Here is a 27194-nt window from a genome sequence, read left to right on the forward strand (position 1 = left end):
GTGAAGAAGAAAGGAGGGAGAGAGGAAGGAAGAAGAAGAGGAAAGAAGGGAGAGATAGAGGAAATGCTTTGTTCCCAGGAGGCCTGAGCCTGTGGCCCACAAAACCAGAGAACTTTCTTCACCTGCAAAGATGAGGTTCAAAGTCACCCCACTAGGTTCTGCTTCGCAGAGCCTCAACGAGATTCGCGTCCCCCACTGGCCACACGAGTGTCCTCGGAGGGAGCAGACGCAGGTGGAGGAACCCCTTGTGACAGGCAGAGAAAACACAGCTTCCCTGAGTGCCCGTGGGGGTGGGGGTGGCGGTGCCAGAGGGGCTCTATAAAGGCTCCCTGGCCGGAGCCTAGGGCGGGCAGTGGCTTGTTCGCCTTCGTCCCCGGACGGGCCCACAGAAATGGTCCTGGCCCCGTGGGTCCTCAGTCTGCTGGGCTCAGCCTGCTTGGTGTCGGCCAACATCTTTGGTGAGTTGCGGGTTCAAGGCCACGGAGCAGAGGGTCTGGAGGGAGCTCTGGGGTCACAGCCCCGACGCCAGCCAGGCTCTGCCCCTGCGCCTGGGAACATTTGTGATCTCGTTTAGTCCCCACGTGTCCTGCGGACGGTTTTCCAATGAAGAGACAGTGGTTTTGAGAGTCGGACTAAGTTACCTTGAGGGCACGGAGCCAGCGACTGGTGGGAGCGGAGGTGGGAAATCAGATCTTCCCAATTCAATTTGAGCTCAGCCCACCCGATCCTGTTAGTGAGTTTTGGCGTTGATACCTGGTTTTATTCCCTTGGCGGTCTCGGGCCGAGGTCATCCACGTGAGGCGTTTGAGAAGTCATCGGCAGGTAGTGAAGAAAAACCACAGCAAACCAAAAACCACATCCACCTGTGCAGCGAACTAGAGGCGGTGAAATAGTGAGCAGAGGTTGGCCACTTGCTGTGGGACTTTGGATAAGTGTCAGCTTCCCTTCTCTCTTTGCAAAAGGAAGACAGGGACACTAACCTCCCGACGCGGTCGTGATCTCCAAGTGCGTGCCTGCATGTCACAGGCGTTCTCAAAGGACGCCTGACCCATGGGGGTTGCTGATTAGTTTGCATTCCTGACCTGGGCCGGGAGAGGCTCTGCCCACAGGGAACCGCTTGATAAATTCAAGAACACCATCTTTCTGGCGCTCGGACGCCGTGGCTCGGGGGAACGCGGTGTCTGAGGGTTGGCTTTGAACCCTTCTCTTTACAGCTGTGTGACCTCGAGCAGGTGGCTTTCACAGTGTTAGTGCCACGTGGGGAAGCTGCAGGTATCACCAGCCCAGGGGAGGCTGAGGGTTAAATGAGCTAAAGTCGTACTTGGAAGCGTGTGAATCGCGAACTTGGAAACAACATTGCGAGTCAGAACGTAATTAGTGCTGATGACGCCAGGAGAGCACCTGTGCTGCAGGGACCCCCCCCCCATCTTTGCTACTGGAATCCCATCCACACCCCTCCTTGATGAGCTGCTTCCCTTTTCCCAGAATACCAAGTGGACGCCCAGCCTCTACGTCCCTGCGAGCTGCAGAGGGAGAGGGCGTTTCTGAAGCGAGCAGACTATGTTCCTCAGTGCACACAAGACGGCAGCTACCAGTAAGGCTGCCCCAGCCCTGTGCACTCCTGGGGCCCCCAAGAGACCTTAAGGCCCTGCACTGAGCCCTCACCAGCCCCCCTCCTCCCCCCCCCCCCCGAAACGTGACAGGTGGCCACTGTCAGGTGGGTGGGCCCCGCCTCTAGGTTCAGTTCCCCCAGGCTAATGGACTGGATAATATGACCCAGCCAGGGCCAAGAACTTCTCTTCTTTTCCTGCCCAAACGTTCAGCCCATTTCCTTTTTTTTTTTTTTTTAATTTTTTTAAATGTTTATTTATTTTTGAGAGAGAGGGGAAGTAGGGGCAGAGCGAGAGGGAGACGCAGAATCCGAAGCAGGCTCCAGGCTCTGAGCTGCCCGCACGGAGCCTGATGCGGGGCTCGAACCCACAAGCTCAGAGATCATGACCTGAGCTGAAGTCGGATGCTCAACCGGCTGAGCCACCCAGGTGCCCCAGCCCATTTGCTGTAATGAAAGGTGGGGGGGGGGGGGGTCGGAGTGAGCCAGAGCTCCTCTCTGGAAGGGGATTTGGGCTGCCCTAACTTGAACTCGCATCCAGGACCCTGTCCCTGTAGAGTGGAGTGGTAATCTGAGCAGTCCCCCCCTCCCCTCCCACAGAATGCACGGGGATCCTTCATGCGGGCTTGGATGTTCACTTTCCCTGCTATTGTGGTCACACTGGACTCGGGGAGTCTGTGGACTGTGTTGTGGGAACCCCCCTCCCCCAGGAAGCATCCCCACCTCCCTTCATTTCCTGTGCGTTCTCAGCACTCTTCCCCCCTCGCAAGAGCACAGAGACCCTCTGCTCCGCTCCCTGCTTGGGCCTCTGGGAAGGGTGGAGGGGCACAGGAGGCGCGGGAAGGCTCACCTTTGCCAGCCCTCTTTATGTCGCCGTAACATCGTGACCGGAGCCGAAGCGGGACCCTTGACCGACTGAGCTAGGCCAGGTGCCCCAGTTTCTCCCTAATTTAATTGAATTGAAACTTGACAGAAGGGAAAGGGAGAAGGAAGGGAAGCCGGGTTGTGGCTTTGGGGCCCAGTAACTCTGTCTGCGCGTGGTGTCTCTCTCCCGCCCGCAGGACAGTCCAGTGCGAGGGTGACGGCGGCTCCTGCTGGTGCGTGGGCGCCGATGGCAAGGAGGTGCCTGGAAGCAGGCAGCCCGGGCGGCCGGTGGCCTGTAAGTGCGTGAGGGGCCGTCCGAGGGAACGGGGGTCTCCCTCTGGCTGCTGGATGTTCCTCTTCCAGTTAGGCTGGGGGTCCCGCACCCAAGGCCCTACTTCCTGCAGGGCTGCAGTGAGAATCCAGTGAGACAGTCGGTCAGCTACTGAGCTCAGGGGACACTGGGGGCCCCTGGAAGCGGGATTAAGCCATATACACCTGGTGTTTCTCACATCAGGTGCGTCTCAAACTTGAGACTTCGGTGAAGTCTTCACTGTTAAAATAATCATTATCGTGAACAGTGGAAGGCACGCAGCCCTCCCCGCCCCTGCCCCCATAAAGCATGTCAGGGCTAAGCCTAAAACAAAGTTCACTTCAAGCTGGTCATCTTGAAATGTGTGATTGAGCCCGGAACCAAAGGTCTCCTTTAAGGAGGAAAGCTCCGTTTTGGGTGCTGGTTGTCTGCTGCCAGCCTTGCGTGCTTGGGGGTTGGGGGGGGGGGGGCAGGCTGGCTCCCCAGCGCTGTCGGGCTGAATGACCCTGGCCGGGTCCCCTACCCTCGCTGAGCTGGGGTTCCTCGTCTGTGACAGGAACGTAGGCTCCACCTCACCGGATTTAAAGCATGTGTAAAACACTGGGCACACAGTAGGGATTCAGCGGGGGTGGTGATGGTCAAGGTCACTAATCCACATGCACACGGACACCGAGGAAGGCAGTTGTGTCTCAACCCTGGAGGTGAGAAGGGAGGCCGGGGGTGCTGCAGGGACTCCCAGGCCCACACAGCGAAGGAGTGGGCAGGGCCGTGGGATGCCAGCAGCCAGCCCACAGTGCATTCACCCCTCCCCTCTGCAGCGCCCGGGCTGTGGGGTGTCTGGTTGACAGGGCACCGTGGAGCCCCCCACCCCCTCACTTGGCCCACAGGCTGCTGGGAGAAATCCTGGGATAAAGTTGGACAGTCGGAGCGCTGGGCCTGAGCCGGCTGCCTTCTCTGAGGATCCCTGGGTTGTTGTGGGTGGGAAGGATGCGTCCCCGTGTCCAGGGAGGGAGCCCGAAGCTCTGACCCTGCTCTGTGCACCCTCAGGTCTGTCTTTCTGCCAGCTGCAGAGGCAGCAGATCCTGCTGAGAGGCTACGTTAACAGCACGGCCACATCCTACCTCCCTCAGTGTCAGGATTCGGGGGAGTACGCGCCCGTGCAGTGTGACCCGTGGCGGGGACAGTGCTGGTGCGTGGATGCAGAAGGGATGGAGGTGTACGGGACCCGCCAGCCGGGGAGGCCCACGCGATGTAAGTGCCAGGGGCCCCAGCGTTGCACACGTGCCCAGCGCGTCCAGCTTTCCACACGTAACCGTGACTTTGCCGGGTCTCCCGGCCAAAAGGCAGAGGACCTGGGCCTCAGTACAGAAAATGGGAGCATTTTAGGAAGGCTGTACCCTGCTCATGTTTCCACGTGGTGGATCGATGTCACGCGTGTGGCGTGAACGTGCGTGTCCGGACTGCAGAAGTGAATGTGCCTCCTTGTCCCTAAGAATGCATTTATTTATTTATTTATTAAAAATGTTTTTATTTTATTTTTGAGTGAGAGAGAGAGAGAGACAGAGTGTGAGCAGGGAAGGGGCAGAGAGAGGGAGACACCGAATCCGAAGCAGGCTCCAGACTCTGAGCTGTCGGCACAGAGCCCGACGTGGGGCTCGAACCCATGAACGCGAGATCATGACCTGAGCCGAAGTCAGACGCCCAACCGACTGAGTCACCCAGACGCCCCCATTTATTTATTTAAAAAACAAATTTTTTTTTTCAACTTTTTTTTAAATTTATTTTTGGGACAGAGAGAGACAGAGCATGAACGGGGGAGGGGCAGAGAGAGAGGGAGACACAGAATCGGAAACAGACTCCAGGCTCCGAGCCATCGGCCCAGAGCCTGACGCGGGGCTCGAACTCACGGACCGCGAGATCGTGACCTGGCTGAAGTCGGACACTTAACCGACTGCGCCACCCAGGCGCCCCTATTTATTTTTTAATATCTATTTTTGGGAAAGACAGGGACAGGGTAGCACGAGAGGAGGAGGGGCAGAGAGAGCGGGAGACACCGAATCCGAAGCAGGCTCCGGGCTCTGAGCTGTCAGCACAGAGCCCAATGTAGGGCTCGAACCTGGGAGCCGTGAGACCATGACCTGAGTCGAAATCGGACGCTTAACCGACCGAGCCACCCAGGCGCCCCTCATACCTAAGAATTTAAAATTTTTCCTCTGAAATGTGTAGGTCCCAGGAGCTGCGAGATAAGAAACCGCCGTCTCCTCCACGGGGTGGGAGACAGGTCACCCCCTCAGTGCTCTCCGGATGGGCGCTTCCTGCCGGTCCAATGCAAGTTTGTCAACACCACAGACATGATGATTTTCGACCTGGTTCATAGCTACAACAGGTAAGGGGAGCCGGCCTCTGGGGGGGAGGCCCACCCCCGGGCCATCTCTTCCTGTCCCCTGCCAAAGCTCATGCGCGCGCGGGCTGTCACATGCACAGGCTGCTGGGGACCTCTGAAAGACGACAGTATTTTTAAGGAGGCAAGTGGGCAACAGCCGTTCAAATTAGAAATACGTGGACGCTCCCGCCCAGGCAGCCCAGGGAAATAAAAAGACCCCAGGGTGAAGACATATGTACTGGGATGTCTTCTGCCTTGTTTTTCACTGTAGCGGAAAACTGGGGACAAAGTGACGGAGGAACCCAGGGTGGAGAGCTGCATACATGTGCACCCCCCAGAAACACGTATGCAGCCGTTACACAGAACGCACTGGAACTATACCAGTTGATTTGGACGGGATGCTGCCGCACGTATTATGATAATATGGTAAAAGGTGCTAGGCGCTTGTGTGATTTTTCCTTTAGAAAACAAGTAAGCAAACATCCTCTTATGTGCCTTTACGATGACCCAACAGCCCTAGTGTCTGTCCAGGACTGGCTGAGCACAGAGGACAGTATGAATCCACACTCGCTGGGGTGGTTACCACGGCCATCGGCTGGGTCAGGTTGCTGCGGAGAAGCAGGAGGAGGGAGAAGGGAATTGGCAGAAAAGGAAAAAAGAAAGATGTCACTGTGGCAAGCATGGGTATGACCGTATTTATACAGTTTTGTAAATGGTGTGTATATAGGCACCTGTTAAATAAGTTTGAATTTTTTTCATGTTTATTTTTGAGAGAGAGAGAGAGAAAAAGAGACCGAGTGTGAGTGGGGGAGGGGCAGAGAGAGAGGGAGACACAGAATCTGAAGCAGGATCCAGGCTCCGAGTTGTCAGCGCAGAGCCCGCTACGGGGCTCGAACCGGGAGATCCTGACCTGAGCCGAAGTTGGACGCTTAACCGAGGGAGCCACCCAGGCGCCCTGACCTGTAAATAAGTTTAAGGATTTAAATAACAAACGTAAAAAGGGAGATACAGGATAGATCTTGGCCCAAATAATCGGATAGTTTCTCGTTATTCAAGATGGCTGCTTTATCACCGTACGAGGACGGCACAGACCTGCAGACATGATTGAAACGTCCTAAATAAAAGCAGTAAGCATATTAGGCTGTGAAAACTGATGGGAATTCTCCGAGAGAACCTGAGCCTCGATGTGGCTGGCTTCCAAAACAGCCCGTTTCTTTCCTTCTGCAAGAGAGAGGATCCCCAGGGGCTGTGCTGGGAGGGGTCACAGGCTAGGGGCCTGTGCACAGGGACTGTCCATAGAGAAGTCTTATTTGAACTGCACATTATTTTAAAAACTGGAACATTTCAAGTTAACTCCATGGAATCTCTGCTTGTGGAGGTAAAAATAGTTGAACATCAGCAATTTTGTATGTTTCACCTAATACATAAAAATCTGAGTTCCTGAATCCTCCCGTGACACCAAGAAGCTGGCCTTGAACTGTTCTTTTTGGACTGATTACACACGGTCCAATGCTCTGGGTCCCTCCAGGTGTCCTGTTCCCTGCTTTCGTCTGCATCACCTGCCAGGGCCCGCCTGCTTGGCAAAGTGACCTGATCATTTACCCTCTCTGCGTCTCTGTGCCTCAGTGTCTCCACCTGAAATAAGGAGACAGCACCTGCTCCCTAGGTCATGGTGAGGATCTGATGGGGCCTCGTCTTTGAAACCACTGAGACAATTGTGAATTATTATGCAATGATCATGATTGCTCATGTAGCACCCAGCTTTAGCAAACGTGGGTTAGGGTGTTTTTCCTCCCAGGCTTAGAGAATGGTCTTCCCGTGTGCACATAAGAATTTCCAAACAGCCTGATTTACTGATACTCACGGATGCAAACCAGTGTGTGCTCAGTTCAAGTTCAACTGAGTGCTTACTATATACAGGCAGTTGGACAATCTTCTGCCTACTTTAATATTTACAAAAAATAACTGGACGGTTAACGTTCTCTAGCATACGGATGAGGAATCTGAAACACAGAGGCTAAGGAGCTCCCCCTGGGAAGCATAATTAGTGGGTTCTAGAGCTGTTTGGCTCTGTTCACTCTCCCACACAACCTTGATTCAACTCTCTTTCCCTGCACAGTAGGCCTGCAGTCTGTGCTTATAATCAGCCTGTGTGCCAGCTTGAGGCACGGTTCATAGCTCCTTCCACAAGAGGGCGGTCGAGTTAAATACAAAAATTCAAGACTAAGCATCCATTGTTTCAGACAGACAAACAAAAAAAACTTACTCCTGAAATGGGATCCTTTCCTTTATGTAAGCAAGCATGTCTCTGGGGGAATTCCGACTTAGGAAGGTCATGGGAAGGGTTGGGTGGTCGGTTACTGGAAGCCCAGCCAGTTTCAGGGATTTCTCGATAAGCTGACCTGGGCGTTGCCAGGCCCAGCCGCCCTATGGCGCATGATGGTAGGAGCCACAGAGGCCGTGTAGAGAGTCTAGACTTAGTACCTAAGGCTGCTGATAAAATAAAGGACGGCCAGTTCTATTTGAATTTCAGATAAGCAAGGAGTAATTTTTCTAGCATTAGTATGTCCCCAACATTGCGTCAAGAATTTTGAGCCTGGGGATGGAGATTGGGTATGTCTTGAGTTTAGGATAAAATGGACTGGCTGGGGAAGAGCAAAGTGGGTGCTGGTGGGGGGAGCTCTGTGAGCCCAGAGGCTCCCGCACTGGTCCAGGTGAGAGACGATGTAGGTGTGGATTAGAACATGTGAGGGGGGGGGGGGACTGTGGGGGAGACAGGGCGGCGGGAGAAGCCTACACAGGATAGAATCCACAGCACTCATTGAAGGTGGAGGGTGAGAGGGAGGAAGAATCAAACCAAAGTCTGGCTTCTAGACGGATGGTGCAGGATGAGTTTGGAAAAGGAAAGTCACAAGTGGGATCGTGGAATATTGAGTCTGAGAGGGTTTCTTCGGGAAATTCCAGCGGAGATGTGACACGAACTGGTTGGCTTACTGGCATGGGACCTGGAGGGGAGGCTGGAAGCCTGGGGGGGGTGGGGAGGCTCATCTGCCAACCTGCTGTGGGTTCTTAGACGTGCTGGGTGACGACCTGTACTTGAACGTGGCTGCAGTGTCTGTGCATTTGAGGAGGTCCTTTGCCTCCGGAAGGCCACGGCTCACTACACCTATTCGGCTGGTGACTTAGAAAAACCATGTGTGGTGGTGAGTAAGCTTTGGTAGGTGTCCCGACTCTTCCCTGCCTTTTGTATTGCCCTCGTCCAACCACTAACTAGGGAAACGCTTTGTACGTGAAGGTCTTAAAAGCCGATGCCATTGCCAAGGCCTTAGTGGTCTGAGCTAAAATTCAGTTAATTTGTTTTTGTTCTTAGGCCCGGTCTTTAGTGACTAAGCAAACTCAAATTTTCTTAGCAACCAGTCTTACCAAGGATGTAACCCCTGCTAGTCAGATAACCCAGGGAGAAGGATCAGATACATCTTAATGCGTCGCCAAGGGTCATGGTTACCGGAATATGTGGAGAAGTCCTTGTAGACTGACCGTCGGAGACATCCGTGCCGGGTCACAGCTCCTACTTCAAGGGGCACTCTTTGGGCACAGGGGAAAGCCAAACTAATTGCTAATTTGTTAAGGGATGGCTAGGTTTCCGGAGGGCCTGTCTGGGGGTGGCATGGAGAATCTGACTGAGCCGTGGTGTCACTACCTGAGCCCAGGGCACGGGGGCCGCTCTGTATGCGACCAGGACCAGACGCCTGCCAGGGCCTGACGTTTCGTGTTCCACTGAACCGTAGCCGTGATTTCTCCAACTCTGGGCTGGCCACCATGTGAGGGCACCAGGCCTACCACCCTTCCCCCCCCCCGCGCTACAATTCTCTCCCTTGATCGCTTTCTTACGATCATTGTGAGCTGTTCCTTTTTATTCAACAGAAAGGGCACATCCTTTTTCACTAGGTGAAATAGGTCCTTTTTGGTTTTCACGTTCTGCGTTGATTTTCGCTTCCTCTTTTCTTCTGACACGCCCAGAACAGGAGAGAAAAGGAAGAGAGAGGAAATCATAGGGAAGGCAACATCAGGGTAGAACGTACGAAGGGGCCAAGGCAAAGGTTGCACATACGGTTCATTCTGTAAAGTGTTCTTATCACAGGTATGAGCGGCTGCTTACTTATGTCTGGGTGCCTTAGAACCAGAGCAAGAGAAAACAGTCTAAGTTATTTGGTTTCTGCCAGATAAAAGGAAGCCTGTTTTTCAGAAGAACACAATTTTTTCTTCTATTGAAGATGGGCAAAGCTTTTTCGGATCCTCGTAAAAGGGGGTGATGCCGTGTGCCGTAGGGTCCTCCGTGACTTGACCGGACAGAGACAGACAGGACAGTCAGTTTCCTTAGGCCCGTGCCCAGAAGGGGAGTGGGCAGGGCACGTTCAGGAACGGTGTGTCCGTGACAGAGATGCTGGGGTTCCGACATTCTCCTCCAGACCTGTGCCCCCCGCTGCCCCGGTGACTACCAGCCTCTCGGCTAATCCTTCCGCCCACACTGTCGTCCTCTGCCCCCACTCTGAAGTTGGAGACGGGCTAAAGATCCTTGTAGACGTGTTCTCCATTCTCTCCCTGTCAATTCATCGTTCTTAGCTTTGCAATCCCACTCAAGGCTCACATCCTCTGGAGCCCTCTTTGGCCGTACAGCAGGTTCCAAACCTAGCTGGTCCACGTGTGAGGATGGAACCTTTCTCCCTTTCCCGTGGACCTCGGGTTCAGTGTTAGTGGCCGGACTTCTGCTGGGGTGGCAGAGAAGGGTTGGCAATCCGACGAGCAGGAGGTGGGAAGCATGGCCAAGGCCCTCCCGTCCTGGCCGCCCAGAAAGCACCAGTGACGATAGCGGAAGCAGCTACGAAGCCACCCTCCCCGCTGTCACCTGCTACGCTGGGGGAAGAGTCCAAAATTGACGGCGGTGGTGCCGTTTCAGAGATCAGCCACGAAAATCAGATTGTATCCAATCGGACTTTGGGAACTAAGGAGATCGAGGAAGATTCAGAGCTTGAACTTCCCATTGGGTGCGGGGCGGGGTCCCCTGAGGACCAGGCTCCGTTTCAGAGGCAGCCCCCCTCCCCGCCAGCTGTGGACGCCCACCCCCGGGTCTGGGCTGGGTGATCTTAAACCAGTCTGTTCACCACTCCGAGGGCCAGCGTTCTCGTTTGCAAAGTGCAGCTTTGTAAGTGTTGTCGTGAGGACTGAGAAGGAGTGAAGAGGGTGCTTGGTGCAGTGTTGGGTCGTCCAGTACGTTCCCCCCGTTATCATTTTCATTCGTAGTGGTTAACGGCAGTGACCACATGTGGCTAGGCCAAGGCCGGAGCTCTGAACTCTTTTCAGTGCACGCAGAATTGGCAAGGGGGGGTTACAGGCGATGGTGCAGGGGGGTTTCCTGGGAGGACGCCCTCCAGCTAAAGCCACAGTGATCTCCAGTATGCAAGACGCGGGGACAGTGACCGTGAGGTCCATGCAAAACGCACATGGAGGTCCGGGAAGTGGGTAGCTTCTAAGGCCGGAAACCGAGGGAGGAGGACTCTGCCCCCAAAGTAGTGGGATGAAGAAGGCTCAGAATTCCTTCTGCTGGCACCGGCCCCGGGACATGACGCTGAAGAGGGCCTTTGGGGTGAACTGGTAGAACGCGGGACTAGAGTGACTGGAACCTCCCGTGTCTCGTGTTGTTTATGGGTTCGGAACCCGGGGCCAGCCAGGTGGCCCATTCCTGTGTTCTCCGGCGCGTGTGTGTTCCACATCTATTAGCTATTGGGAAGGGGCACACAGGGGAGAGTGTCCGAACACAAGAGAGTCGTGTGCCTCTGAGAATGTGCGACGGGAACCAGGTGCAGCCAACACCCAGTGAAGAACACCACTGGCAGACAGAGGCATCACGTGGGGCGTAAGACCTGGGTTTACAGTCTATCTCCCGCCGCTATTTCAAGATGGTGGCCAGCATACTTTACTTCCTTAACCTCTAAAATGGGTACAAAAAAAGTCCACCTGCCTTTTAGGAGTGTTAAGTGGGTTAAACAAGTCAATATGTAGTAAACGTTTGGCAGGTTGTCTTTTACAAGGTAGTGTGCAATGAATGGAAGTGATTATTATACTACTGCCACCTCTCTTGGAATTGAATTACCCCAGGGACACCTGGGTGGCTCAGTGGGTTAAGCATCCGACTTCGGCTCAGGTCATGATCTCGCGGTTGGTGGGTTCGAGCCCCGCGTCGGGCTCTGTGCTGCCAGCTCAGAGCCTGGACATTGCTTTGGATTATGTCTCTCCCTCGCTCTCTGCCCCTCCCCTGCTCGCACTCCGTCTCTCTCTCTCCCTCTCTCTCTCTCTCTCTCTTTCTCTCTCTCTCTCTCTCTTTCAAAAATAAATAAATGTCAAAAAAAGAGAGAGAATGAATTATCTCAGGTTTCAATTCATTTTTTGTTTTTATTATATACCTCTAATCCGTGATGACTGGGTGAAGGGAGTTCTTAGTTTCTGTTATGCATAATTCACTTACTACATCACCCCTTTTTATTTAGCTTATAGATACACAATGATCGATGGCACGGAGAAAAAAAATCCATAACCTTACAGTGCTCTTGTAAGCTTGTTGCCTATTCATTGCCATGCAAGTTAGCTAGTACCTTCTACGCCCCCGCTTCAGGCTCTGAGCGATTCCTGGGTTGCCTGTTGCCTTCCAACGCTGCTTCATTTCCGTTGAGGTCGTTGTGGACGTACAGACCATTTTGCAAGCTGCCGTCTTCACGGAGTGTTACGCGTGCATCCATTTAGGAAATTTACTATAATTTGCTTCTTCCTTTTCCTATCGTTGGACACTGAGCTTGTTTTCAGTATTTTGCTGGAACGGATCCCACAGCAATGGATCTGTTTGTGCAGAGAGCTGCCGCTTTCGCGAACTCGTTGTTTGGGGATATATTTCCAGACATAGGTAGGTGTGCCAACCCCACAGGGCACGGAAACGAATCTCTCAATGTCGCATAACAATGAAAAGCGCCTGTCCGGTTGCTTAATCACCGCACACGGCAAGAACTCTTTAATCAAGTTTCATGTCACCTCAGTTTCATCTTCCGGGATGGGGAACCCAGCGAATTCGCTCCTTATGAAAACTGCCGGCTCAGACGTGGCTTGGGCACACTCTCCCCGCACGCATGGAGAGGCACGCATAGCCCTTGTAGTGGCGTCATATTGATTCTGTGTTGTTTTTCTCAACTATGGAGCGGGAAATGTCCTTAAGAATTTCCTAGGGTGGAATCTGGCTTCTTTTCGAGCCCTGGAAAAGTCGTAAAGGGCCCTGAAGTTGTTTGATCTCCCCCAATGAGATCATCCACAATGTACCATATGTCTGCAAAGCCATCTTGGCTTTTGGTCCCTCGAGTTACAGTCTAGTAAATTACGCTCCGGTTATGCGCCGTTCATTACCTGTTTTCTGCCTGACCCTGTGAGACACATGCGTGGGTGTGAGTTGGTGAAATGCCACATGTGAGGGAAATGACTAGTGAGCAGGTAACAGCTGAGCACAGCTTTGTTTTTCATCTGTCCAGCCGAGCTCGGGCCAGGTGAAAACCCGGTTTAGAAAAGAAACCCATTTCCTGCAAGAAACAGAGAGCAAATGGCATGAGATAAAAAAGCAGACATTCCTTCTCCCCAGATGAGATGAGGCCACGTTTATTTATTTCTGCGAGCGGCGCTCGTGAGGATTTGATGAGGCAAGGAGCAGACATCTCCTTCTCTCCTAGGTTTCCAGATGCATTCGTGACCTTCAGTGCCTTCCGGAACAAGTTCCCTGAAGTGTCTGGGTATTGTCACTGTGCTGACAGTCAAGGGCGGGAACTGGCTGAGACAGGTAAGCGCACCTCAGGCAAACCGAGGGGGGTGGGTGAGAGGCACCTCCCAAACCCGAAAGCCTGAACATCATCACCTGCCAAGCAGAAAGAGCAATGTCTGGCTGCTCCCCGGCTAAGCCGCACACTTTGCAAATGCCCATCTCCGGTGCCTTGAACACAGCTGCTGGCCCATATGGAGCCTCTGTGTGCACTGGAAAGAGGCGCCCCGCTCTGGGCAGATGCAGCTCCCAACCTGGAGAGTGGAGGACAGGATGGCTTTCCTCTTAGCAGTGCTCCTTTGTGCCATGAACAACCTGCACAACCGTACAGGGCAGCCTTGACTTTGGACACTATTAAAACCTTGATCAAACCCAATGCCTACGATGCCCAGGAAGGCTCTGGGCCTCCTGAGGTCTGTTTGAACAGCAGAGTCAGGACTTGCCTTTCGGAACGAACCCGTCCCTTGAAACGCTTCTGCCTTTGCTCAGGTCTCGAGCTGTTGCTTGACGAAATTTATGACACCATCTTTGCTGGCCTGGACCTTGCTTCCACCTTCACTGAAACCACCCTGTACCGGATATTGCAGAGACGGTTCCTAGCAGTTCAGCTCCTCATCTCTGGCCGGTTCCGATGTAAGTAATAAGCCGACAGCAGACGTGCGTGTTTCTGCTTGGAAGAAACCACTGGGTTTTAAAGTTGCTGTGGTCTCTGTGGCTGTTTTGCCCAAGTGGGTGCAAGGATCTAAAACCAGGGCGGTTTTTTTTTTTTTAATGCTTATTTCTTTATTTTGAGAGAGAGAGAGAGAGCGAGCGTGCGCACAAGCAGGGGAGGGGCAGAGAGAGAGGGGGAGAGAGAATCTCAAGCAGGCTCCGCGCTGTGAGCGCAGAGCCGGGCGCGGGGCTCAAACTCACGACCTGAGCCGGAATCAAGAGTCGGCTGCTTAACCGGCCGAGCCACCCAGGCGCCCTGAGGATTTACAACGTTGTGAAAGCACACAGAGTGCGTGCTGGAAAGACCACAGCGCTGTTCACACGCTGTCCTCTCCTTTTCCCGCGTGGCTCTGCCCTAGGCCCCACAAAATGCGAAATGGAGCGGTTCACAGCGACCAGCTTTGGTCACCCCTACGTTCCCAGCTGCCGCCGGAGCGGGGACTACGAGGCGGTGCAGTGCCAGCGGGCAGGGCCGTGCTGGTGTGTGGACGCCCAAGGAGAGGAGATCCATGGAACTCGGCGGCAAGGGGAGCGCCCATCGTGTGGTGGGTTGCCTCTCGATAGCCTCCTCTTTTGCTTCCGTCGGGTCGTATTACTTTAACTGTTTTCTCCAGACCAGCTGCTCCAGAACCCGTGAATTCCGCTGCCTCCTGAGCGTACCCAGAGGCCCTTCGAGCCCACCACGGTGGAAAACCCACTTATCGCCATTAACTTCCGACGTGTTTCTCATCCTGTGTCAGACGTGGTCTATTCTTCCTCAGCGAGCCCAGGGGATATTGTGGGGCCTCACAGGTTGAAGGAAAAACAGAATTTTGTTTACTTGTGCCACGAGAGAAGCAGTGCAAAGCAGGGTAGGGTCAATTCGAGCTTGTGAAAGTGTATGAAGAGGAGACATTTAGGAAGGCTTCATGGAAGAGGTGATGCTTGGTTAGAGTCTTCTAAGATAACGATGTTTTCTGAAGGAGGAAAGTAAGAAGAGGTGTTCTCTATCTATAGAGCAGGGAAGTATAAGGACTTAAATGATAGGCATTGCTCTGGTACTGGGCACCAAATCTTCAAGAAGAGTAGAGAAATAAATTGCTGGGTGTGGTCAGGGTGGGGCTCTGCACTACAGGACTGGGGGAAAATGGCGGGGATGAGACGGTGAGGTCTTTCGTACCGAAGCAAAGGCTTGGGGACTTCTTCCTGGAGGCCAGGTGGTGACGTTGAGGGGTTTTACGCTGAAGAGTTCCATGGTGGGTTCTGTGTGTAAGAAAGACCACCCGGGCACTTTGAAGGAGAGCTTGAAATCAGTGTTAGACTGCAGGCCACGGGGCCAATTTGAAGGTCATTGCAATGTCCTGAAGAGAGATGAGGGGACTATATTACTTTCCTGGAGCCGCTGTGATGAATGAGTGCAAATTCAGGGGCTTAGAACAATAGTTCTGGAGCCTAGAAGTCCAAAGTCAAAGTGTCACCAGGCTCACGTTCCCTCTCTGAAGGCTCCAGGGCAGAATCCTTCCTGGCCTTTTTCCTGGCTTGCGATAGTTGCCGACAGTCTTTGGCATTCCTTAGTTTGTGGCAACGTGGCCCCAAATTCTGCCTCTGTCGTCACATGGCTGTCTTCCCTCTGTGTCTGCCGCTGTGTCTCTTCCCCTCTTCCTACGACGACACCGGTAATATAAACTTAAGAGCCCGCTCTACCCTAGTATGATCTCGCCTTAACTAATTATGTCTCCAATGACCCTATTTCCGAATAAGGTCACGTTCTGAGGTTTCCAGGAAGGATGTGCATTTTGAGGAGACCCGATTCAACCTAGTACAGGGACCAACATTAAGTAGCAGCAGTGGTCTGGGGAGAAGGGTGTGGACTTGAGAAATGTCACAAGTCCCTCCAGTGAGGCCATTCCATTTTACCACTGAGACCCTGAAGGGAGTTAGGGGTGAGGGGGATGGAGAAATCCAGGAGCGCTTGTAGGCTTCCCACTTGGGTGAGCTGGATGGATCCCGCAAGGTCTCAGTGAAGGAGGAGGGCAGGTCTTTTTATAGCCTTGACACAGGTGAGCATTCATGTGCATTCGATAATTCCTGTTAAGTCATTGATTTCTCCAGCTTCGCATTTTGAGTACTCTGCTCGGTGTTTGGTAGTATTCAGTCTGCTAAGCATGAGAATCTAGACGAAGAAAAATTCCAAGCGCTGCCCTGAGGGTATTTATGATTACATTGTCGTTGTCTTAAAACCTAGAGAGTATGGTGCCCTCCAGTTTCCAGGTGGACACAAAGAACTATGGTTTTCCAAATTAAAACCAGAATGCTACCAAATGTGTGCATCATATATTTTTATTTTTTCCTCCCTGGCGTATCAGTCCTATTTCCGTGGAAACGAATGCCACATGGAACTGAGATCTGCATTTTTTCTTTTTGCCCTGGTAACACTACATAACAAATGAATGGAAGGGATATACTCTCCATGTAGAAACAGAAAAAGCACGGCAGTGAACTTTATTTCTTCCATACCTTCCGGTAATACCTTCCATTCAAGGAAGCCATGCCTGGTTGAGGAATGTGTTACGGGTTCTGATGTTGCCAGTATGTGTTCTCTCTCCGACCACAAGTTCCAGTTCTTTCTCTGTTGCCTGGTGACAGAGGGAAATTGGCTGACTTCCTTTTTGGCATCCACGTGAACCGAAGGAAAAGAATTAAGTTGGCGGTGGGTGGGTGGGTGGGTGGTTGAGAAGGACTGCTGAGATTTATGGCTTTATGGAGAAATGTGGAGCCTAGTTCATTCCACCCGTGTGACGGAGACACTTGGAATTTGAATTTAAGGTCTTTTTTCTTAATGTGATTACTGTCCACTAGAATATTCAGATGGAATGACCTGACCAGGCATGGAGTTGACTGAGTTGATCACCCTTTAATTAATAATTTCAAAGAAAGATCAGGAAGGCTAGAAAAATGTGCTAAGTGTTTTGCTGCACAGACATTACTATATTATATTATGGGAAATATATTTCCTATAGTATGTTATAATATTAGATATTACAACATGGGAAATGTTTCTTATTATAGGAAATACTAATGGCATTTAAAGTATGGTTCTTATCTTCAAAGAGACTATCAATTAGTTAGCCTAGACAAGCCTACCCACAAGGAGGGATTAGGCAGCCGCACGGAGAGCAAATAATGAAGCATTAAAGTCCATTAAAAATTCCAACAAGAGAATGCTGGAAAAAAATTTTTTTCATTACAAAACAAATGGGAAATAGGGTTCCTGGGTGGCTCAGTCGGTTAAACGACTGACTTCAACTCGGGTCATGATCTCGCCGGTGGTGGGTTCGAGCTCCGCGTCGGGCTCCGTGCTGACAGCTCGGAGCCTGGAGCCTGCTTCGGATTCTGTGTCTCCCTCTCTCTCTCCCCCTCTCCCACTCACACTCTGTCTCTCTTATCTCTCAAAAATAAGTAAACATTAAAAATATGCTTAAAAAAATAAAAATGAAAACAAATAGGAATTTGTTGGTGTATGAGTTCCCGAGTGCTGCCGTCACAAATTACCACAAACTCGGTGGCTTAATCCGATAGAAATTTATCCCCTCCCAGTCTGGAGGCCAGACATCTATAACTGAGGTGTTAGCAGGGCTAGGCTCTCTCTGAAAGCTCTAGAGAAGGATCCATCTTTGTTCTGTCCAGTTTCCAGGGGCTTCCAGCGACCTTGGCTTTCTTTGGCTTTTGGTATTCTTTTTGGCATTCTTTTGGCATTCTGCCCCCATCTTCACATGGCCGTCTTATGAGGACATCCATCATTGGAGTTAGGGCTCGCCCCAGTTCAGTGTGACCTCATTTTAACCGACAGCACCGGCAAAGACCCTACTTTCAAATGATGTCATGTTCTGAGGTTCTCAGTGGACGTGAACATTGGGCTTGAGGAGGAAGGGAGGACACCATTCAGCCCAGTACATTTGGTGCATGCATTTGGTCAGCTTTTCCGAAAGTGGGCGGGCACCGACGAGCCTTGCCTCACAAGGGGGTCACCCTCCCATGAAAGGTGGGAAGGGAAGTCATGTCAACTGGAACATTCATTCCCCCAAACGGCCGCCACAGACACTGCTTGGGGGAAAGAAAAAATAAATGAAAAGGCAGGGAAGAAAGAGGTACAAAACGTAGGCGTTCTTGATTGAACTGTTGGCCATCTTACTTCGAGAAGGATCTGGGGGGTTGTCTCAGGAGAACTTGTTGATGTTAAAACCATTTCTCCCGTTTGCTCTGTCTTGGGCAGCTGAAGACCAATCCTGCGCCTCTGAGAGGAGGCAGGCCCTGTCCAGACTACACTTTGGGCCCTCGGGCTATTTCAGCCAGCACGGCTTGTTCTTGGCTCCTGAGGGAAGACCGGTCTCCCAGAGAGTAGCCAGATTCGCCACATCCTGCCCGCCCTTGGTGAAGGAGCTCTTTGTGGACTCTGGGATTCTCCACCCGATGGGAGAAGGGCAGGGTAAACAGTTTTCTGCCTCAGAAACTCTCCTCAGAGAAGCCGTTGGAGCGATTTTTCCCTCCCGAGAGCTGGCTCGCCTTGCCCTTCAGTTTACCATGGACCCAAAGCGACTCCAGCAAAACCTCTTTGGAGGGAAATTTTTGGTGAATGTTGGCCAGTTCAACTTGTCTGGAGCCCTTGGCACAAAAGGCACATTTAACTTCAGTCAATTTTTCCAGCAGTTTGGTCTCCCGGGCTTCCAGAACGGAGGGACCGACATAGCTGCCAAGGCTTTCTCCTTGGGACTGGATTCAAATCCTGCCGCAGAACCCCCCGAAGCCTCTGTGAAGGGAGCTGCTAGGAACAGGCCGATGGTGGGCAGCTTTGGCTTTGAGATCAACTTACAAGAGAACCAGAACGCCCTGACATTCCTTGCGTCTCTCCTGGAGCTTCCAGAGTTCCCTCTCTTCTTGCAGCATGCCATTTCTGTGCCAGAAGACATAGCGAAGGACTTAGGTGACGTGATGGAAACGGTGCTCAGCTCCCAGGGCTGCGGGCAGACGCCGGGCAGCCTTTTCGTCCCACTGTGCTCGGCGGAAGGAGACTACGAGGACGTGCAGTGCTTTGCCGGGGAGTGCTGGTGTGTGGATTCCCGGGGCAAAGAACTTCCTGGCTCCAGGGTTAGAGGCGGACGCCCCCGGTGCCCCACAGAGTGTGAGAAGCAGAGGGCCCGCATGCAAACCCTCGAGGGCAGCCAGCCCGCGGGGTCCAGCCTGTTGGTCCCTTCTTGCACCAGCGAGGGGCATTTCCTCCCCGTCCAGTGCTTCGGCTCTGAGTGTTACTGCGTTGACCCTGAGGGTCAGCCTATTCCTGGAACTCGAAGCGTACTTGGCGAACCCAAGCAATGTGAGTCTGTTGCGTATTCAGTCCACAAACCCTGATTTGTGGGGCCCCGACTCAGTGCATTACGGAAAAAGTGAATTCTATGGTCGCGTAAGCCCCAACTTCTGCAGCGGCGAAAACTGCCACTTAACGTAAAGATTGTCCAGAAGCGGGTCGATACTGTTAACCATTCCCGGGATTGAATAGGGAGACTCATTTGGCTTTTTAGGGGCTGCCCCATAGGTTTCTGCAGAGCAGACAACAGTCTCGACAGTGCCGTTTCAGTGACGGGGATGCACTCTGTCTAGATGTTATTTACAGATTTGAGGCTGATGGGATTTCTGTGGCCGTATAAGGTTTCAGATGGGGCTTGGACCGTCAGGGGTTTGCATCTTGGCCTCGTGGGCTCCCCGCACTTCTTTAGCTGACATACCTCCTCCTTGTTCCTCCCAGGCCCCACCGCCTGTCAGTTACAGGCCGAGCAGGCCTTTCTGCGCACAGTGCGAGCACTGGGCTCTGACTCCAGCCTGCTGCCCACCTTTGCCAGCATCTACATCCCGCAGTGCGGCACCGGTGGGCAGTGGAGGCCCGTGCAATGCGATGGGCCCCCAGAGCAGGCCTTCGAGTGGTACGAACGATGGGCAGCTCAGAACAACGGTGGCCAGGAGCTGACCCCTGCCGAGCTGCTCATGAAGATCATGAGCTATAAAGAAGCAGCTTCCAGAAGCTTTCGTCTCTTTATTCAGAGTCTGTATGAGGCCGGCCAACAGGGCATCTTCCCAGGGCTGGAGAGATACCCTTCTTTCCCAGACGTCCCGCTGGCAGTGATGGAAGGGAACCTGACCCAGCCTGGAGGGAACATCCTCCTGGACCCCTACGTCTTTTGGCAGATCCTGAATGGCCAGCTCAGCCGATACCCAGGGCCCTACTCAGACTTCAGCACTCCTCAGGCACACCTTGACCTTCGGAGCTGCTGGTGTGTGAATGAGGCTGGTCAAGAACTGGAAAGCACCCGGACAGAGCCAAGCAAGGTCCCAGCATGTGAGTTACACCCCGTGGAGAGCTGAGTTTGTGCCTTTATAAAAAAGATGTCTGGTAGGCGTGTACTGAGTGTCTGAGCTGGAGTGGAGTTCAGATACGGACAGGTATATGTCCCTTCAGTGCTCGAGGCACCCGGATGCATTAGTCGGCTCCGGCTGCTGCAAGAGTACCGTAGACTAGGAGGCTTAGCCAACAGGCATTTCCCATAGCTCTGGGGGGGGTGGAAGTCCAAGATCAAGGTGCTGGCCGATTCCGTTCCTGCTGAGAGCTGTCTTCCTGCATTGCAGAAGGAACTGTGTATTCACATGGCAGAGAGAATGTGCTCTTTTTATAAAGACACTAATCCCATCCAGAGGGCCCCACCCTCATGACCTCTTTGAAACCTAATCACCTCCCAAGGGTCCCACCTCCAAGTACCATCACTTTAGGGGTTAGGGCTTCAATACAATACATTTGGGGGAGAGGGGGGATGCGAACGTTCAGACCAGAACGCCAACGCTCGTAGAAAAGAAGTGACTTCCCCACATCCACACAGTTGGGTGTTGGCGAAGTTAATGTAGTTCATGTTTTTAAAACGTTTATTTATGTTTGAGAGAGAGAGAAACAGAGCATGAGCAGGGGAGGGGCAGAGAAAGAGGGAGACGAAGAATCCAAAAGCAGGCTTCAGGTTCTGAGCTGTCAGTGCAAGCCTGACGCAGGGTTTGAACTCGCGAGCTGTGAGATCACGACCTGAGCCGAAAGTCTGACGCTTAACCGACTGAGCCACCCAGGCGCCCCAATGTAGTTCATTTTTATTTTTATTTAAAATTTTTTTTTACATTTATTTATTTTTGAGAGACACAGAGGCACAGAGCATGAGTGGGGGAGGGGCAGAGAGTGAGGGAGACACGGAATCTGAAGCAGGCTCCAGGCTCTGAGCCATCAGCACAGAGCCCGACGCGGGGCTCGAACTCAGGAACCGTGAGATGGTGACCTGAGCCGAAGTCGGACGCTCAACCGACTGAGCCACTGAGACACCCCAATGTAGTTCATTTTTAATGTTCATATGATCAATTATTTAAATCAGTGCCTCAGATTTTAATTGGATGTCGTCTGTGTGCAAAGCATGATCTCAGGACCGATGAAGCCTGTCATGTGGGTACGACCTGGCTCTTGCCCACTATGGCTAACACTTGAGTAATCTCTCCTAAATTAGGTGCACCGCCATTGGATTGACCAACACGGATTATGATGCTCCTTACAAAGACACTGCTAGGTCCTCCAGACCTCACGAGGTGCCTTTACTTCACTTGAGGGGTTTCGTTATAGGACTAATTGGAGAACAGCTGAAGGAGGTCTGTAAGTTCGGCTCTGTGGCAGGTGGACCTAGAGGAAAGCTGTGGTGTATGAGGCAGATGCAAAATGAGGCTGACTCTGTCCGAACTTCAAATGGCTCATTACCAAGTGGCCACACCAGCAGCTGGAAAGAACAAGACGGATTCAGCACTGTTATTATCAAATGAGAACCTCTCTAGCCAGCAGTTGCTAGGTATTACAGGTAACAGTACAGCTGTTCAAGCCCAAAGACACCTCTCAATCCATTCTTTGCAATGTTCAACATCGTCCACGCCTTTCTGGCTAACGCTGAAATTAATCAGACGATGTTGACATTAGCCAGAGCGTAGGCTTGAGCAGAAAGTGGGTTTTTAGGATGTTGGATCATAGCAACACGTGGCGAGACCAGGAGTATCCTGTTCGAACACCTGGGAGGACCCCCCCCCCCACCGCCGCCCCTGCCCTCCACGACTGGGATTCTCCACTGAAGTGTCAGGTCCCAGCAACAGGCTGACCCCTCCCAAGTCACACACAGATGTCGGCATGCCTATTGCATAAAAAGCCTTACTCAGATTTTGAGAGTCTCTATACCAATGGTCACGCCTATACAGGTACATTCCTATAATTTCAGATGCTTCATAAATTTAGTCCTCTTTGCATCCAATTTTTGTGCCCGATTGCTGAGGCCAAAAGCACCTTGTAACGTTAGTAGCTAGGTTTGCCCACCTTGGCCTGAGTGCTGGGCAAGGCATCAAAACTGGGCTGAGAATATGCTGGCCTTTGCAATGAGTCCCAAGAGGTGTGGAGGGTAGACCAAGATACAAGATAAACCGCCGGGAAGCAAAGATTAGAACGTCCACCCGTATGCCGTGTTGGTTCTTTTCCTTCTAAAGTCCTATTTTTGGTTTTGCAATTACATGTTATGAACAGCTGAAGAAAAATGTACCTAGTGTATTAATACAGTTGTATGTGTATTTCGCTTTACAAATACAGAAATACGCATTTTGGGGGCACATGTTCAAACTCTTGTTGATAGGGAGTATTAAAAGGGTGTGGCGACCATGGGCTCCGAGCCTTGATATCCCAGGCGTGGTTCAGTAGCATTAACATCACTTCGGGGAGCTGTGAGAAATTTGGAATCTTTGACCCCACCTGCTGAATCTATGCCTGCGTCTCTACAAGCCCCCAGGGGGCTCCGATGCTCCCTAAAGCCCGAGGAAGGACTGGTCTCGAGGCCAGGGTGTTAGTTCTACCAGAGTCTTGAGCCCTGTTTCCACTACCTACCCCTCTGTGGCCACAGTCACACTGTTGGTTTCATCTGTGAATTTGAGTTAGGATGGATAACTACCTCCAAGGTCGTTGTGAGAATCGTACAAGGCAATCGATGTGAAGTGCCAGGTCTGGTACATAGAAAGTCCTTCATAGATAGCTGTATTAGTACAACGGACAGTGAGTAATACAGTGACTAGTAGCCAGTGACCAGTGACCAGTGACCGTAAGCAGGGGGATGACACCTGCCTCCAGGGGCATGAGGTCAGGTCCTGTCCATAGTATAATCTCCGGACGCTTTGGAATTTCGCTCTCTTTATTTAATATGCAATTATGGACAACTTCTGTATACACTGTGCTGTATGATGGGAAGACAGTCATGAGAAAGGTGTGGTGTCTACTCTGAGGGGCTCAGGAACCGGTCGGGGGAAACTGACATGTCACCATGTCATGGAGGATGCCCAGAGACTGGAGCTAACTCCCTGGCTGGGAAACTGGGTAAAGATTGGCATGGCCTCAGCTTCTGGATTGCGAAGGATGTTTGCCCAGCTTAAAAAGGGGGCCGGGCCCTTCCTGACGGGGGAAATAGCATGTTCGAGGTTAGGGCCGCTGAAAAGGGTCCGCTTTGTTGGGAATGGGGTGGTGGGGGTAGGTCAGTGTGTTAGGAAGGGAGGGGACTTGGGAGGGAGTGATGGGAGAAGCTACAGGTACATTTGGGCCAGATTTTAAAAGGTCTTACGTGTCAAAAAGAAAAAAAAAAAACAGTCATATATCCAGTTACAGAATATTCATACTTTTTCGGAAGAAATGGATAGCAAGCGTAGATTTTCAAATGGGAGTTGTTGAAATAAATATGGCCAGTGTGGTTTTTGTTAATAGTGACAATTTCAAGGACAACATGGGCCAGACACTATGCCGAGTATTTCAGATGCAGCACCTCATAGAATAATTTAAAGACCCTCTGAGGGAGATTCCCCAATCATCCCCTTTTCACAGATCACAAGACTGAAGCTCAGAAAAGTTAAGTACATCATCCAAAATTACACAGCTGATAAGTGATCAAGCTGACATTTGAATCCAGAAGTCTGTGAGAGCCATGCTCTTTTCTCTTTAAAAGAGTATCTCTCTACTGACCTATAATGCCTCCTTTCAACCTTTGAAATCCATCCATCCATCCACCCATCCATTTATCTACTCCTCCATCCATCCATCCATCTATCCATCCATCCATCCATCCATCCATCCATCCATCCATCCATCCATCCATCCATCCATTTATCTACTCCATCCATCCATCCACCCATCCATCCATCCCTGTGCATCCTTCCATAGGAGGCAGCTAGTCCAGATCTCTGGTTCTAGAGTTATACTGACTAGATGAGAAATCTGAATCAACTACTTGCTAGCTAGGATGGAGCCTACGTGACTTTAAGTTTAAGTGATATGACTTCTCCATGCCTCAGTTTCTCATCTCTAACACACAGATAAGAATAGTATCTTATTGGGCTGTTGTATAGATTAAATTGGACCGTCTGTGTACATGTGCTTAGTACAATGGCTGGTGTGGAGTAGACATTAGCTATTGCTCACCTTCTTACACAGTAGGTTCTCCATAAATGTTGAGTGAAACGAAACACAAAGAACATTCCAGGCCGTAAAAAGAGCTGGGTGAAGGAAACAGCTAGGGCAGAAATGTGTGCATGCGTGTATGCACACGCGCCTCTGGGGGGGGTCAAAGCGTTCAGCCACGATGTCTTTATTCCCCTAGGTCCTGGCTCTTGTGAGGAGGTGAAGTCTCGTGTCCTGCAGTTCATTAAGGAAACAGAAGACATCGTCTTGGCTTCCAACAGTTCCTGGTTCCCTCTGGGGGAGAGTTTCCTAGCAGCCAAAGGAATCCTGCTGACTGATGAGGAGCTCTCCCTTCCTCAGCTCTCTCCCTCCCGGGCCACCTTCTCAGAGAAGTTTCTGAGCGGGGGCGATTACGCCATTCGTCTGGCAGCTCAGTCCAGTGAGTCTCCTGTGCTTCTGGCTTCTTGGGCCATCTCGTGGGGGAAGCAAGGGCTTGAGTTCGTGGCTCTTCAGTCCTCAGAACTTTGGCCTTGGTTTTCCCAGGCGGGTGGGTCCCTGGGAAAGAAAAGGCAAGGTGGGATTGTGTCCCAGGCAAAGCTAGAACGGTGCACCCCTCTCCACTGTATTCCCGAATCCGCCGGCACAGCCACTTGGGCGCGGGTCCCCATGCCGCATATTGCAGATGGTGCCCACAGCCCAGCGGGCAGCCACACGTACTTGCTAGAATGTGAGGGGCCCCCACCCGAAATGCTCGTGGCCTGTTCTGAAGCTTCCCTCCACTTCCACTGGGGACAAAGGAGAGGAGCATTTATTACCAAGAAACGAGTGCGTTTCGGGCACCTTCCACGTGTGGTCTCAGCTAAATCTGACGGGGGCTCCAGAGAGCAGGGCTTAACTGCCTGCATGGGACAGAGATACGCTCGGAGGGCCGACAGCGCTCTAGCCCATGATGGCGGCTCAACATTACTTGAAACCCACTGCTGGCCGGGCGCTGCCTGTGCTGAGTAGACGGCCGGCCCTTTGCATGTCATGCTCCAGCGCTTCCACGAGAACAGCGCTGCAGTCACCATCCGGGGTGCTTCTCAGGCCCAAGTTCACCTGCCCCAGCTGACCCAGCTCGCAACCAGCGGAGCCTGGATGGTTTGGACCGCGAGCCTCTGTCCCCTGCCCAGCCGATCCCTGGTGCCCAGAGCCTGCGTCTGGCTGGTCCCGGACCCCCTGCCCTTCCTCCACTGCCCGCAGCCTCGCTGGAGGGAGGGTCCGACGGCTCCCCCAGGTCTCTCTCTGATCCCGCCCCAACTTGGCAGGGGCAGACGGTTCCTGTCCTCCCAGCATCCCGGGCTCCCTGCTCCCGGTCAGAAGATCTCAGCGCATTCCCCACCTGGGATTTTCTGGGTTCGGGTCGCACCACAGCAAAGCCGTGCTCCCCGTGATGACATCTGTGCCGAGACGAGAGTCCCCCATCCTGCATGCCAGGGCCCCCCTGCTTCTCCCTTCAGGGATGTCTGCTGCCCCCTGGGGACGGGGGCTCAGGTGTTTTTGTTCTCTGCACCCCAGTGGGACTCGCCCAAGTGCCATCTTTGGTTCCTGCCTCTCTTCCACGCCAGTTGTCTCTTCTGGAAGATGAGGCACCGCGTCTCACTCATCGTTATGTCCCCTGTCTGGGCACAGTGCCTGACAGACTGCGGGAGCCTGCTAAATGTTGCTAAACAGTCCTTCTTGCTTCTTCCGTCACCTCTTTCTTTCTCCTCCGTCTCCTCCCCTCCCCCATGCCCAGACACTTCTTATCTCTGTTCCTTGGGGACTTGGGGATTTCTGCTTTTGGCAAGAAACTGGGTTTTTGTTTTTCAATTTTGTCCCTGGACAGACTTGATGTAATCAGATGGATACGTGGGGTTGATGTTCCTGCAGTTGTGGCCCCTGGTTAGAGAAGGGGAGAAAAAGTCGTTGGCGCCATAGAAATTTCGTTATTGAATGGTGAGCTGACTGAACTTGACTTCAGAAGTCAAGTTAAGGAAGTCACCACCACCCCCACCCCTCCCCCCACCCCCGCAGCAACACGCTCTGATTTTGCATGTCTGAGGCGGTAGTGAAAAGAGGAAGGGTCTGTAGGGAAGGAGCAAGGGTGCACTTTTTTCTCGAATCCCTCGAGATGAGAAGAGGTGTCTCTACTCTTGCACAGGCGAGAAGCTCTTCGTGTGTAGCCCTCCTGTCCTGGAGAGTCTGGGGATTGAAAGCCCAGGACAGACAGAGATGAAGGGTCACGGAGTGTCTTGGGACAACAGGACACGGCAGTCGTGTCCTCGGGTCCAAGGAGGGTGAGGGAGAGACGCGGGAGTCATTTTTACCCAGCTGCTCTTGGCATGAGCTCGGTGCTCAAGTTCTCGTGATCTAAATGTCACACTTACCCTGTGGGGTATTAGAGCCAATTCATCAATGGGGAAACTGAGGCTCAAAGAGGTTGGGGAGCTCACTCATGACCCTGAAGATCACTCACGATAACCAAGAGGGGCTGTGCCAGGATTCAGGCAGAGGCTCATTGGCTCCCGAGCCCCATCCCGTGCACCAGGCCGCTTTCTGGGGTCCTGGTCTCCTGAGGGGATCTGACCGTGGGCTGCTGGGGTCCCCCCTGGGGAGCCGTGAGCCCGTCTCTGAGAGGAGCAAGTTGGGTGATGTGACCCTGTGTCACCCACAACCCCGCACCCCACAAGCCCACCCTGAGCGCCAGCAGGAAGGGAGAGGAGGTGGAGGGGGTCAGACCTGAGAAGGGGTCCAGGGGACAGTTCCTGGCTGCTCAGGAGGGAAATGGCGCTGGGGCGCAAATCGCACTGAGGAGGGAGTGCTGGGAGACCCAGGCCCGCTAGCGTCTGTCTCACCCCCCGCCAGCCCTCCCACCCCTCCCATGCCTGCATTTCTTCTTTTCCACTCAACAAATATTTCTTTCTTTTT

General features: G+C 52.5%; 1 protein-coding gene across 1 annotated transcript in view; it reads left to right on the top strand.

The window, feature by feature from the left end:
* Positions 1-376: 376 nt before the first annotated feature.
* TG (thyroglobulin) overlaps positions 377-27194 on the top strand; it is a 253848-nt gene continuing 227030 nt past the window's right edge. The window contains exons 1-11 of the mRNA XM_058699138.1: positions 377-458; positions 1486-1594; positions 2671-2768; positions 3831-4034; positions 5010-5169; positions 12930-13036; positions 13505-13648; positions 14086-14271; positions 17979-19076; positions 19506-20093; positions 24445-24684. Coding sequence (XP_058555121.1) covers positions 392-458; positions 1486-1594; positions 2671-2768; positions 3831-4034; positions 5010-5169; positions 12930-13036; positions 13505-13648; positions 14086-14271; positions 17979-19076; positions 19506-20093; positions 24445-24684 — 3001 coding nt within the window. The 5' untranslated portion in view covers positions 377-391. The remainder of the gene's footprint in view (positions 459-1485; positions 1595-2670; positions 2769-3830; positions 4035-5009; positions 5170-12929; positions 13037-13504; positions 13649-14085; positions 14272-17978; positions 19077-19505; positions 20094-24444; positions 24685-27194) is intronic.

Source organism: Neofelis nebulosa, chromosome 14 (genome assembly GCF_028018385.1).
Source record: "Neofelis nebulosa isolate mNeoNeb1 chromosome 14, mNeoNeb1.pri, whole genome shotgun sequence".
NCBI lineage: Eukaryota > Metazoa > Chordata > Mammalia > Carnivora > Felidae > Neofelis > Neofelis nebulosa.